This window comes from Carassius auratus, chromosome 6 (genome assembly GCF_003368295.1).
Source record: "Carassius auratus strain Wakin chromosome 6, ASM336829v1, whole genome shotgun sequence".
In the NCBI taxonomy this organism is placed as follows: Eukaryota; Metazoa; Chordata; class Actinopteri; order Cypriniformes; family Cyprinidae; genus Carassius; species Carassius auratus.
The window spans coordinates 18,027,899-18,043,634 of NC_039248.1; the positions used below are offsets into that span (position 1 = coordinate 18,027,899).

The window sequence follows — 15,736 nt, forward strand, 5'->3', positions numbered from 1 at the left end:
CATTGTCTATAACAGTTATTATTATTATTATTATTTTTTTTTTTTTTTTTAAAGCCAAAGGACCTCCAAATACGATGATCCCTTTCTCAAACAGCAAAACAGCTGCACTGTATACAGGTATATGAATATATAAATACCTATTTATTTGTATATTGCAGTGATCCTCAAATCTGGTTGGCGAGATCCCTTTTTCTTGCAGAGTTTAGCTCCAACCCTGATCAAACAAACCTACCTGTGATTTTCTAATGATCCTGAAGACATTGACTAGTGAACTTGAGGATTTCAGGATCACATTTAAGGATCACTGGTATATTGTGTGAAAAAATATACTTTTTTTTATATAAAAATTTAGTATTACAATTGAAAACATAACTACATAATTCAACTAAAGCCAAAATAAATTGATTAAATATTATCTGAAAAATATCAAAACAAAAAATACTTTACCCCCTTCAAAACATATAGCAGTCGAATACACTGTGTTTGTCTATTTTAGATAACTGGGTCCAAGTCTAAGATAACTCAAAAATGTTTTGTTTTAAGTTTGTACAATGGATTCTATGTAAGTACATTGCACAAACATGCAAGGCCCAATACAAGTTCTGCAAAAACCAGAGAGCATGTACCCAGCAGAGTTTGGCACCCGTTTGGGTTGCATGTCCACACATGTCCTCACATAATTCAGTAGGCCCTTTTTATCTGCCATGTGCCCTGCCTGCCTTAAATTACGTAGTAAATTCCCTCCACTTGAGACAAACCCCTCATTCTCATCCAGCCTGCATTCCTCTTTTGTTTTCAACCAGTGGACTGCATTGCTTTCTATTGATCTCTCTTAAGTATTTTTGGACTGATGTTTCACTTTTCCAATCCCATATTTCCACTTTCACTGAACCCTCCATTTTGCCTGATGCTCTTTGTACAGAAGCTCCATGGTTCTGGACTGGAACGTGTTTTTGGAACGTGTTCACCTGCAGAATTACCAGATCCATCCCTGCATTTGAGTTAAATATACAGTACATGGCGACACATTCCATTTGGCTTTCTGAATCCGAACGATTCTCAGTTACAGCCCAGCTAGTTTTCATTTAATAACTTTTTTTCAGGGTGCTTTCTTTTCACTGGTAGTGCAGAAACTATACAGTATTGTGCTTCTTATTGAAGATCGCACTGCTGGGATGGTAGATTTGAGGGCATCACCTCTCCGTTGTACTAGTTCCGTTTTTGCTCCTGCACAATAGTTTAATCCCCCTTTTATGTCTCCAAATTTTAAAACTCCCTTTTCAATCCCTCTCGAATTCCTGTCAGATGTCCTCAAACCAGCATTGTCGGCTCCTCTATGCTTCGAGAAGGAGATCTCCAAAAACCTCAAACCTCAAAGCCAAATGAAGCCATAAATCTGTCTGTTGTATATTACAGTTAATTAAGAGCAGGACTGAACCTCAGAGCTGCAGCGGATGCTAGAGAGAATACGGACGGATAATTACAGATATAAAAATGCGTTTAGGACGTCTCCCTGCCGTAGCACATTTTGAGAGCGTCTCCACAAAGATAAACCATTGGAAATGTCACAATGGTAATTATAACACTTTATTCTTCTAGGACTGTGAAGGGTTATAGATTTGTCAACCCTTTTGCTTGAATTTTTCTTTCTTTTCTTTCTTTCTTAGTTTCTTTATTGATATATTCATTAATATATTTACATTTATGTTAAATGTATAGTTATTTTCTTATTTAATTCTGCCCTAAAAGTTAATTGAAAAAAAATAAAACCATAATAATGTCATCAAAACAAGAGGTAAATATTAGCACAAATTCAACCTTTTCTTAACTGTTTAAAAATTCTTGATCGTAAGCAAATATATATTTTTTTTCATTTTGTTTGTTGCTGGGTAGATATGTGAATATATTGGATGGTTTGCACACTTTTTCCCAGTTTCATGCCAATGAAATGACAAAACTGGAGATCCTCATTTCCAAATGCACCCAGCCATTCATTTTGTTTACTGCGGTGTGTTTAAATGCCGGTGCAAAGATGCTTCTGCATGAACTCCTGCTGTAAATCAAATTCATTGGGAAATTTGGAGTGCAAAAATGTTTTTTCAATACATCTACAGTAAATATGTACCAAATAAACATGCAACGTGCTGCACAGATTACAAAAGTGACATTCCACAGAACGCTCTTCCGGCTTTATGAATGAGTCTGTCAGAGTGGAGATTTTCATTTCACGAACAGTATGCGATAGATGCTCTTTTGAAACGGTGTATTTGTTAGTTGCTACTGTGCCAGTATCAATGCCAGATGGACAGAGGTTGCACAGAGTTCAAACACAGATTTGTATATTGCAAAATGAAGTTCCTCTTGTCCACTTTCAGCTTCAAATAACTTCTGTGCATTTAAATGAATACAAAGAAACCTGTTGAATATGCGGAATGACAAGATTATAGTCATCATCCTACTGCTTGGATTGTAGTTATTATATTACAGTTCTAGTTCTCAAACTTTTCAGGCCACGTAGCTTTGACCAAATCAAAACCTTTACAAAATGAAAAATAAAAATCTTTACAAGGTTATCTTTCTACAAAGTATTTCCTCAAAAGTTGTAACTTTTATCTTGTTCATTGTCTTTTTTTATACCTATACATACTATATTTATTGTGAAATTCGCTTTAGCAGTGGAATTGAATTTAATCAAATAGCTTTCTCTTAAGCGTAATACATTGAAAAAGATATAATGTCAACAAAGTGAACACATTATATTTATTTTATATTGAGACAGTGCAATTTATAATATTAATCTTAATATTTTTAATATTAATACTATATATTTTGTGTAGTATATACTGTAAATATACATGTTCCTTTATGTAAGCATTAAATATTACATGAAAATGTATACTGTAGCTGCCTGTTTTAAGACAAGAGTAACTTGCAAGTAAATAATCATACAGTATTTGAGAAAAATCTAATTCATATTGCATATATTCTGGTATTTGATCTTAAAACTACTCTGCTTTATGAGTTTAACATTAGATACCATACAACTGAGTCAATAGCTGGGCACAAGTTTACAGAATATTCTTGACTTCTTTGTCAATCACCACTCTTTTCCGGTGCAGAAAAAAATAAAACTGTGGTGTGTTACGAAACGAGCGTTTACTGTGTATGCAAACACACACATCTGCATAAGCACATGATTGGATTGGAATAAAACCCTTTATACGGGTCACATCTGAGAAATGCACACACAATCATCCCGTTACAGGAAGTGCATTTCATCTCAGCTTTTATGCTCCACTGGCTTCATCTAGAGCTTGTTTTTCTTCTTCTTTTTTTTCTTCTTCTTTTTCTTTAACTCAACCCTTAACAACATTCATGTTCCTGATTACCAATTATACCTCTCATGGTCCTTTCAAATAACTTTAATTACTGATTAGAATTCGGCCCTCACAAAGCCGGTACTTGAGCGTAATTGCTCAATAAAGAGTTGAGTGGAAATGTGTGGTAATAAGTAGGTGTTCCTGCTGCTTGTCTCATTAGCGAGTAAGCACTGCCTTTGCTTCCCGGTCTGCATAAATGGAGCCTCTTACATTCATGGCACAGGGGCCCCTGGTCTGTCTAAAGAGAACCAGCAACCAGATAACATGTCCCAAACTCACTGACCTCACACCACAGAAACCTCTCTGATCACACATGTACTGTATAATGTCCGTACTTGTTTTCATAACACTGTGTCACAAGGCAGAGACCTATTTTACCATAAGCTGTCAGCGACTGAAACCTTATAGTTGTCACACACAAGTTGGTTATTATGTGATGCTACATGTTCTGTTGACCTGATGGGATGCCCTGCAAGTGTTACTGATTGTTCTCATGTGCATTTGTGAGATGAAAATGACAGGTATTAACTCCGTTGAACTGCCTTGCTGTATCTACCTATAGACAATTGCCTTCTCAACTGAAATGGAACATCATTAGTGACTCATGGACACTAAGGAAGCAACTCAATCAAATAATGTTGCTCAGGCTAAGCACACTTGAAGGCTTGATTTGAGTTTTCTGTTAGTGTGCTGCTAAGCTAAAACCATAGAGCTCTAACGACCTTAAAAATGTGAAGCTACATATTTGTTGTTTGTCTTACAAACCTTCTTTTTATATGCCACCTTTTTAGACACTATTTATTTATTTATTCTTCTTATTTGAGTATTTTTTATAATTTTTCCCCTACCATTCAAATATATGAATAAATTATTTTTAAGCTGCATTTGTTTGATTAAAAGTATAGTAAAAACAATAATATTGTTAAAAATGATTAAAATAATTTAAAATAACTTATATATATATATATATATATATATATATATATATATATATATATATATATATATATATATATATATATATATATATATATATATATATATATATATATATATATATTTTTAAACATTTTTAATTAAATTTAAAATACATATTGCACATACTTTTGAAAATCTGGCATTTAGTTGATCCTGATAAGCGCTCATTGTCACAGAGGTAAACACGACGGCTTTGTTCTTCCATGAGGGTGTTTGGTGCCACAGCATCTTTGTTTCCAGGCAGAACATTAAAGAACACTATACACACATGTATTCCCAAAATTCTGTAGAATTCAACCAATCAGATGAAGACTTCAAAACTCCTGAACTGTTTCCACTTTTGTGTGCCATATGCATCTGACATTCAGCTAACGTTTCGTGGATGTGTCTTCAGAGTGACCTGATCTTTCAGAAATCATTCTAATAGTGCTTCCACACTAGGATTTTTGGTTCGCACACGGGTTTGATTGACGTCAGAGTTCAGTTCGTTTGGATGATGTGAACGCTGACTTCCGAATTCGAGTGTGCAACTGTGAACCATACCCGAGTCCACTTAAAAATCGGTGGTCTGGTGTACGGTTCATGTGAACTCCGTTACGGTTCACTGCTGATGTGAACACAATCGTACCAAATTGCAGAAGTGAACCGCTATTGATGACGTATTATTTGATACAAATGTGTGTTTGTGTGTGTGTTTCACTCACTTTCCTGACAAGCGTGGCTGATGTGCTGCAAACTAAGAGCTGTACGTCTTTTTCTGTTCACCTACAGTGTTCTTCAGATCATTTGCAGGTCATTTGTAAGACAGACGTAAGAGCCATTATGTACCGAAGCTTTGTAAACAAAACGAATGGTTAAAAAACGTAAATATGTAAAAGTGCAGAGAGCAATGTCATGCATTTGCCACCCTCTCCTGTGCCGCCGTTACTAAGCAATGAGATAAACAGCTGCTGCCTTGATGACGCAAACGAATCGCGGTACGAACCCAAATATTCCAGCCTGGGCAGGGGGAGGAGGCACAATCGAACTCTGGTTCGGACCAGGCAAGTGAACCAAGCGTGAAAGCACCCTAATGTGCTCATTTGGTGCTCAAGTAACATTTCTGTTATTATCAGTTGTGATGTTTAATATTATTTTGTGAAAAGCATTATACAACTTTTTTTTCAGGATACTGTGTATGTAATGCTGCTTTAGTGGCTAAAACAGTTAATTAGTTAAGCTTTTATATCAACTTTTGCATTGGGAGCGCAACTAAGAGAGGCCACTTGTGTAGGCAGCTCACTAGATTTCGGAACAGAGCTATTATTAATATTATCAGGTCACATTTATGAGATTGTGTTGGTAATATCTGCTACTGCCACATTGTCTGTTCTTGGGCATGTTTAGTAAAGACTGACTTCCACTTTCAGTTTATTCTGTAGTTCAAGGCTCTGCTCGAGTGGTACTGTCCCACACCTCCCTCTCTTGGTCTCTCTTTGCCCTGTTCTTCCAAACCTCCTCAATAAATCATGCCATCTTTGAAACATTTACGCATCTCGTTTCGCCCTTACTTGAGAAATCCAAACATCATTGGATGTTGGACAGACATAAGATGTTAAGGAACTTAAGATATTAATTTTGTGTCAACTTGCAACTTACAAGTGACTTAAGGATGTAAGATAAGGCAGAGAAAAGTACAAATGAAGATTATAGGAGGAGGAGGAGAAAGGGGGACGTAGGACGCTTTCCTTTTTTTTTTTGGAATGTTAAAGATGCCATGGTTGAAGTGCATATGAGTTTTGTCAGAGGTCACAAGGTTATTACATAAACGGTTCACGTAAAGTGCTCAAGTTGGCAGAAATATTAGAATGTTCAAAACATTTAGCATGTGATATTTTTCTGTCTGCATTCATATTTCTGAACTGTAGATATTTCAAGACCATAGTTAATTAATTCGACCAGCAGATTTGGTATAAAAAACATTTATGACGTCAATTAGATCCAAAAGACAGATAAAAAGTTACAACAAGACTGGGAAAAATAGATCAAAAGTGTCTTCAAAGACTCACTGAATTCTTACTGCCTCCCCTAAAAGGCAGTAATTTGAAAAGCTCATGTCTGGATTGGTTCTGAGAAGGTCAAATGATTTAGTCCTAAATTGGACGCCGAGTGCAGTCAAATCAGAAAATAATTTGGCGCGTAAATATTGATCCTGCTTGAAACATGCAGTGGAACCCAATCCCTGGATTAGCTGTGGACTTTACAACTCAGCGATTGGCTTGTTGCAACATCTCACTTGTTTTGAGCACAGTACTTAGATTTTTAATCTGTACAAACACCTACTTACTACAGCTTAGACCCTCTTAGTTAACCAAATGGTTGCTGTCAAATGTATTAATCTATCAGGGACAATATGGTACGTGTGTGTAAGCCTCCTTCATTTCAATTTCTACACACCCTAACACTTTTAAGTACTTACACAGAGCGGTATTTTGTAAGGCGACTGTAGATGTAAAAAAAAATGTAGTTAATCATCATGTTATGTGAAAATATTATATCCTGTAAAGCTTTCATCTGCTGTTCTTTGTGACATCTAGGTGTGTCAGATTTATGTCAGCTTGATCTACCGGTTTTCCGCCCACTCTGACCTGTTGTGCATTTATTCATCCCTGAGGAAGAGAGTTTATCATATTGACTCATGGGGTGCCTGCCATTAAATGTGTTTCTTGTCTGATTTTATTGAATTTTTATTTACAGGAGACTATCCCCCACCTCCTCCACCTGTCGTTGACACCAGTGGGCTCCCGTCTCCATCCAGCTTCCCACCTCCTCCACCAATTCATGAGGCCTCCCTTGGCTTTCAGGTGAGACAAACCTTGCTAAACCTGTCATCACAATATACAATGTGATGACCTCCAGTGGGGTACCTAACCCTAACCCTAACCCTAACCCTTTTTTATTATTATTATTTACATTTTAAATTACATTATATTAACCATATGAAGGGAAAGTAGCTTTTTTTTCATTGTAATAGCATTTAGTATGTATTACTGTATGTACTTAATAGTTAGGATTTGGAATGCCCCCCTTTTGCTTTAATTACATCATGAGCTTGGGTTGGCATGAACTGCGCAAGCTTTTGCAAAACAAACATGATTTGTGAGTGTTCCAAATTATTTGCTTCAGTGGAAGCAAAAAAGAAAAAAGAAAAGACCTCAAAAGTTCACATGGAGAACAAATTTGCTTATTTTGATTAGTGACCTGAAATGAAGCAAAATCTTAAATGCTGTTTCTTTCTTTCTGTTGGCTGTTTTGTCAAAATCCCATAACTTAACAGTTGTAAATCAGACTTTGAATCCACGATGTTCAGAGTGATCTCAGATTTTTAATCCCTGATATAAATTTAAGTCACTTGAGAAAGTTTCACGTCCCTTTTCATGTGTGTTACCGACAAACCGTCAAAGGCCAGCCAAGTCTGTGTCTTTTTTTGTGGCTGTGTACTAGGCATGTTAGTTCATTGGCACTCGTTTAGAAATGAGTGAGGCCACAGGGAAGGCTGACACCTATTGGTTCACCTCGGTCATATTCCCCCTAAGGAAGTCAGTCCTCCCTCAGAAACAAACATCCATTTAACTACATCCTCGAAACTGATTCGGACTAACATTCATTGTAATTATACATTATCATTATCATTATTTAACACATACAGTACAAAAGGTCTATACTTCTATACTAGTAATGAATTTCCAGGGATTGCAAGAAATGCTAATAAAAACTCCTCTCATTCTGTACTGTTCTAGAAGTAGGCCTTTGATCCAAATAATGTGAATAGATTTAATTTAACATTACTGATTTTGCTTCGGTCTGCTGATAATATGTCCATGTAGTTTATGCAAGACAGGATCCAGTCACATGAGGAGTGATGACCAGACTCTTGTAAAGTCTTCATCAGGGGTTCAATAGTGTTTTTTTTTTTTTTTTTTTAATAAGGCCGCTTTATCTGCTGCTCAGAATGTGACTAAAGGCATGTTCTCTGCTCTATTAAAACCCTCCACTGGATCGCTTTCCCACGAACACCGCTCTGCAAGGGAGGAAGCCTGTCCGGAGGGAATCAGCGCGTTTGTTGATCTAGCTCTATGGAGTCAGCGTATGGCAGACAGTGTTATCAGGGGATAATTAGGCTGGTACAGAAAAGACATCAGACTGTAGAGGCGAGGATCTCGACTCCTCTGTAGAAATGAGTTTAACCGGCTTTACATCTCAGACAAGAGGAGATCAGTGACAGCTGATGGTTTCTGACATTGAGGAGAATCCACGGCAAGGCACATTTTGTTGTGTTCCTCACACCATTTCCCTGAAGACTGCTAGCTCTTGATTCTGATAAGAGTGCGTACGCGCTCACGTGCGTGTGGGTACTTTACTGTAAAAGAGTGGCAATCCGCTCGACCCGCAGCTTTCCCTAATTCCAGTTTTCTACATCTTTCATGAATGAAAAAAGGGGATGTTGAATTATTTCTGCTCCTAAGCAGAACTAACAAGAGGAAGAGGCCGGAGTGGCGCGGTGAACATGAATAATCAAATGATACTTGGCCTAAATTCTTTTGTTTCCCGTAACAGAACACGTAGCAACACATGCAGTCTTTATTTAACTTCACTTATCTGTCTCTGTGGTTTTTCATTAAACTCAGCACTTAAATCAGCTTCCTCTCTTCAAACGGTGCTTACCAGAATGCAAAAGGATGGCTTACATAACCGTTGGAAGTACTTCATTAGATTGCTATGCCTTTTCTTTCATTACACTATGTCCTGCTATTGAACTGTCTGTCCAGTTCTCCTAATGGAATTAAGATAATTCACGTAATATGGCTCACAAAACAGGGGCCGAAGGGAAAAATGCTTGCATACTTGTGTAAGTGTGCAGTTTCCACGGGCTGTACGTGTTATTACAGTATCTTATTTCTGTAAACTGTTGTTGATCTTTTTATGGTGTGTGCATGACTCAGTCTTGGTTGCTATAGGAACATGTCTAAAAATTAAAAGTCTTGACCCTTTAATAAATTGCAGCGTGCAGTATAATTAATAATGAAACAATATAGGGAGTTGGACTGTGGAAATAGCCTCAGAAGTTGCTTTTGATCACATAATCATATGGAACTCACTTTGTATTTATTTCCCTTATTTACATAAACTGTTCTTAAACCATTCTATTTTAATTCACGGGACATTTATGCAACTTTTTTTTTTTCATGTAGTTTGTCAACGCAGTCTTTTTTAAACAGGCTGTACATGTGCTGAAATAGTACTACAGTGTGTGTATTTACGTTACATATTTACATAACCTCCTGTTAATGTAAATTAAGCTTATTATAGAATGTGTTTCTTCACAAATCAGCATTTTTACTACACAGTACATTGTGTTAATTTTCTGTCGATCTTGGCAACCGTTATTCTTCATATATACATTTGACAGATGCTTTTGTCCAAATTGTCATAGACTGCATTTAATCAGTTCATGCAATCCCTGGGAATTTAACCCATGATCTTGTCATTGTCAATGCTATGTTTGAGCTACAGGCAAGCTATCATCTGATCAAAATGATGCATTATAACTTTTCTTATTTTCAGACTTTGAAGAGCTAGTTAAGTATGTACTAGTACAGGCCTAGTAAAGTATGTGATATCGCATCCTAGAGTTAGGAACGAATCCGGAAGATCGGGAATTGCTCTATGCAAATAGCATGCAGCCCAGTAACAGTGCTTGTGCCCGTTACCTGTTTTGCATAAGTCATTTTGTGAATATGCTGCTAAACAACACAAACACCAGGTGCAAATAAACCGCACCTTCAGCATGCACAATTCATTCTTAATTCATTCTCCCCAGTCTGTTAGCTTTTAGTTCAAGTTCAACTTAATTCAGGACCTTGGCTTTAATGATACATGATGTTTGCCCTTTCCCCTGATTGTTTGGGAAGCTTTTTAGGGCCTGGTCTTGTGGGGTTGTCTAGGGTTGTAATAGGTTGTGACAGGTAATCCAATAGCATCAATGTTTTACTATAATAAGTGATAGCCTACATTGATCATAATTAATTAATTTATCAGGATTGAAAATTAGTCACACAGAAATAAAATGTTATGAACATAGCCTGCTTATTCAGTCGAGTCGTATTCTATTTATTTGTAGTCACAGTAGCCTATATACATCACATTTAGAAAGAATGATGATTTATATATTTTTATAAAAGCTCCCGAACAAAAACCATTATTATATTTTTATGACATACACGCGGAGCTAAAGTCACTCGAGGCGAGACTTATGATAGATAGAATATGTTACTAAATAAATACACAATTGTGATAGAGAATAAGAAGCTGACGTCTGATTTCTTCAAGCGGTTGCATTTACCATTCTTACTATGGTAACGTTAATGCCTAGCGTGCATAGACTTTTGCATCGCTTATAAATATTTCTGCCTTGTATGGTGATTATATGCATCACCATACAAGGCATACCTGTCAAGTTTTGGATTTGAAAATAAGGGAAAATTTCCAGCGCCCATTGCGAGCAGTCCCACCACCCCAACAAAGCTCCAGTATCCCTTACATTTTAAGACAGGTGTTATAGCCCAAATTAAAACACAAAAGGGTATATATGAAGAGCATTTATTTAAAGGCTTATTTGCATATTTTCTGTTAATTTAACATTGATGTCTTTACATTTATATTTTATTTTAATTCCACATATTCTTTTCATTTCATATTGCTTTTCTTTAACAGTTTTTCTTTTCATTTCACATAACTTTTCTTTTACTCTTTTAGTGAGTTGTTGTACCAATTTGTTGCAGACTTTGCATACTTTAAAAAAGTAAATTCGCTGTCCCATTTATCACGGTATTTACACATGGGTTTTGGTTTTTTGGCAGGTGTGCCTTCACTCTCTATTGTAGCATCCATCATCCGTCTCTGTTTTTTCTTTTGTTGTTGTTGTTTTTCCCACGTTATAACTCATGTCATCTGACCTCACACCCCTCGCGACAGGATACTACAGGTGGGAGTTATCGCGAGACAAGTGACAGAGCTCAGATTGGGAATGTTTTTATTAATATTATTTTATTAATAACGCAGGTAAAAAAAAAAAAAAAATACGGGAGATTTACGGGAAAATACTAATACGGGAGGACGGCGGGAAAGAAGGGTAAAATACGTGACTTTCCCGGCCAAAACGGGATACTTGACAGGTATGATACAAGGCACGTGGTTTTTAATGCTGATGTTATAGCTGTTAGCTTTCTGAAATGATCCACAGCGCTGACGCTCTCCAGATGCAGAGAAACTCTGCCTTTGTTCATAACCACTCCTCTAGCCCCAGCTGGCCCGCTTTGGCCCAAGGTTTTCTTCGGGCCAAAAAACCCTGGCCATTGGCCCAGAGGAATCACTGACGAGGCACGATCAAGGACCGGAAGTGACAGTGGATACGCGACTGGCCCTGGCACACACTATCACGCCCGCTTTTGGCCCGACAGTGGACACACGGCTACTGATCCTGGCCTATGAGCTCAGTGCCACGGGCAATCCTGATACCTCTCCTCTCTTCATCTGAAAGACGAAGGCAGACTAAAGTAACCAAACTAATTTAGAGCAAATTGGGATTTAGCTTCCTATTATTCAATAATTTAAAGAGAAATTTTCCTTGAGCACCAAATTGGCATATTAGAATGCTTTGTGAAAGATCATGTGAGACTGGAGTAATACTGCTGAAAATCCGGCTTTCCATCAAGGAAATTAATCTTGTTTTAAAATATAGTTCAATAGAAAGCAGTTATTTTAAATTGTAATAATATTTCACAATATTACTATTTTTACTGTATTTTTGGTCAAGTAAATGCATCCACCTCGAGTTTTTAACAGTAGTATAATATTCTATTGATATTTGTATTTGCTCAGCAAAAAAGGACATGGGATATCCCCTTGATTACAGTATATTCACAAATTATTATTATTATTATTATTAAAAAAAGTTCCTCATTTCAAAACCACAGTTTATGTCATGACCGCACTGTGTTGAATACTCACTAACAAAAGCTATTCACAAAGCTATGTCAATGCACATAAAGGGCTTTTATTTATCTAGTGTCATGTAAAGAGAAAAGAAGCTGCAGAGGACAAAAAGAGATATCAGTGTCCTTCAGCCGTGAGGGGAGAAGGTTGTTGTGCCCCCTTTGATGAGGAGCGAGAACGCTGTCAAAGTCTGCCCCTCACACCTTTTTTTTTTTTTTTTTTTTTCGTCACATGGCTGCCATTCCTCAAAAGCCTTTGATAGTTTTGTTCTTTGCTCCCTCTCTGACACAAAGGACAGGAGTTGGTGATTGCAGATGTATTGCTCATCCAAGACTCAGACTTTAGAGTCAATTGTTATATATACAGTTTTTGCTTAAGAATAGTTAGGAAGACCTTAGTTTGCCTTAGAATATTTTGTATTAGAAACTATTGTCATTAATTTGGCATATTTAAACAATTGTGCCACACTGCTCTAGTATAGTGCTTAGAATAACTTATTGAAACTTATTTAAAAATATTTCATTCAGATATACATTGACTTCATTTTTATTTATTTTTTTTGTTTTTGAAATTAATGAAGTCACAGAGGTAAGCAAATTTCATCCAACTTTACTTTAGGGTCTTTAGGGTCTCCTGTGCTGTATTCCAGTGTCCACTATTGCTACTATACTTGTATGCTCACCACATTGTTATGCTTTTTGTAAATTATAATTCTCATTCAGAAGATGTTGCATGCTTACCTGGAGACTTGGTGAGAACGCTCTGCGCGACACATGAATCAAGCGAGACCCAATATTTAGATTAAGTGAGGTGAGATATTTATTTATGGATGTGCCGTGCTACCTCAGTGTAAACATCTTAAAAAGAAACCTGCAACGGCAAGTGCAACCTGCAAGTGTGAATAAAACTTTGTGAGAGTGAAGCTTTGTTATTGTCAGTTTGGGAGACAGTGAAACTTTTAAGTAGAGTGAAAACAGATAAAGCGGACAGAGTGAGAGGGAGAGAGAGCTGAGGGGTGATTCAATTAATATGAGATGAGCTGTCTCACCAACAAAGCATTATTTGTTCTTTGTTTATTCTTTCACATCACTGAGATTTTCTCCTAAAGACTTTATCCCAGACAATCATGTCTTATTGTTACAGTTGTTCACTTTCAGCCAATTGTCTGAGGCCACGATTAATTTTAATGAACAAGTAAAAGACAAAACACATCACCAAAAGAAATAAATCACCAAATGCTTAAGGTGATGTGTAATAATAGCCCACAGTGGAAGATGTACTGTATTTGAGGGTTAAATTGCCTTCTTTGTGTATAATTTTTTGTTATTTTTCTTTCATTGTATCATGCATGTTCAGGTCTGATTTAAGTGGGTTAGCTGATTTAGAGCAACCCTCTTTCAAAAAGACCTAATTTCATTACAGGTTACTGTGTCTGTGTTTTTCAGATAAAAGGACCCGAGAAAACTATAGAAGAGAGACGTTCTAGTCTAGATGCTGAGATCGACTCCTTGACCAGCATCCTGGCCGACCTAGAGAACAGCTCACCATACAAACCTCGCACGCCACAGGTACGGTCATAGCAAACACATTCCCAAACCACCTCCAACCACGTTTTCTAAACATATATGAATACAGAACCCACATAAAAGACATTCTGGAAGCTTCACTGATTTAGAAATCGTAGCATTTAATATAATATAGCGTTTAATTTATACAAATGCTTAAAGCTGCAGTCCATAACGCAATAAAAAAACATAGTCACACAATGTTGTGTAATAACTATAATTTGCATGGTTTGATGTAGGGATGCACCGAATCCAGATTTTTTGGGTTCGACCGAATACCGAATCGGAAACCGAATACGGAATCCTACTCGCATCCTTATTCTGTTAACACAGTAAAACACATTAATGGAGTAAACAACGTCCACAGCAATGTATTTTTCATTTTATTTTATTTTAACTGTAAAAAAAAAAAAAAAAAAAAAAAAAAAGAATAGGCAACATTATGCCAGGATGACAATTACCAAGCTTATGCTTACCCAAGTAAACACCCAAAACCTTTCAATAAAAGTGCAGCAATGCAAAAAAAATTATTTTCTTTTTAAAAATCAGAATATGTTTGGTGACTTAGCTGAAATTAATATAATTGAACATTAACTCAATAAACATGGATAGTAGGCTGTATAGTTTTCGTTTATAACAGTAGGATAGGCTACGATTAGAACAGTAGCCAAATATTACGAAAAATATTACGGAAGATCACACACATCTCCTGCATCAAAATTAAATTAACGTATAAACAAATAAATGTTTCTGTTAAAAAATGTTTGCTACCGTCATTCACTATGAATGTTCATGCTTGGTGTGAATATGTCTTTGAAGAGGTACAGGGTGTCATCCATCTAGAGTGTCATCTATAATTCTGCGCAGGCTGCAGACTTGAATAAGAACTCAATATCTCTTATTTATTTTCTATCTCTGACTTATTCATTAGCCTTTATTTGACTCCCACAGTGAATCAATTTGGATGCAGAGGCCCTTCTTTAAAAGAAAATAACAAAACAACCTGTTATCACTCCCCCAATAAATAAAAAGATTAACTAATTTAGGTTGCACAACGAGACAGATGAAAAGCAAATCAAAATGTCTAAGTGTACCAGTCATTTCTCATTTTTGGAAAGTGTTATAGTCTAAAATTATAATGACCCATATCATTAATAGATATCAAATGAAGTTAAGAGCAGACACTCAAGTTGAGCCCTAGGGCACTTTACTAAATAGTTCAACACATAATGAATGTAGGCCAGTGCATTCGGAGTCAATGCTGTCGCTTTTGGAGCAACCACAAGTCCCTTCTGTTGGCAAACAGCACCACAGATAGAGCTTGCCTTATTACATGGCCAAAGCTTAATAATGGAGAGTGCTGTCTCTGAACTAGAAACACCCTGCTTTTGGCAAGCGGTCTATATTCCTCTTTTCTTCTCTGGGGTCGGTCTATTCCATTTGCTGATCTCTAGAGTCCTCGACAGGCACTCTTTTAAAATTATTATTGAGCATAAAGTCTGCACAAACACAACTCTGCAAAAAACTCTGGAGCGCTGTAAGTACTTGCAATATGTTGATAGCTAAAGTGTTGTTTGATCATTTCCATTTGTTGATATTTTGCATGGAAAGAAACTAGTTATTTCTGCAGTGATATCCTGGAAATCGTGTACTAATATGACCTGAAGTGCCATTCTTGCATTTCTCTGCCACATTTCTTAAGTGTCGCCAATCTGACTCTTCCTCTGTTCCCGTGGCCTCATGGGATGGCAACAATGCTGATGGGGTGTTGTTTGGCCA

General features: G+C 36.7%; 1 protein-coding gene across 3 annotated transcripts in view; it reads left to right on the forward strand.

Moving 5' to 3' along the window:
- LOC113099054 (lipoma-preferred partner homolog) overlaps positions 1-15,736 on the forward strand; it is a 175,596-nt gene that overhangs the window by 71,658 nt on the left and 88,202 nt on the right. For all 3 annotated transcript variants that reach the window (XM_026264147.1, XM_026264134.1, XM_026264139.1), the window contains 2 exons: positions 7,095-7,201; positions 13,838-13,960. In XM_026264147.1, coding sequence (XP_026119932.1) covers positions 7,095-7,201; positions 13,838-13,960 — 230 coding nt within the window. The remainder of the gene's footprint in view (positions 1-7,094; positions 7,202-13,837; positions 13,961-15,736) is intronic.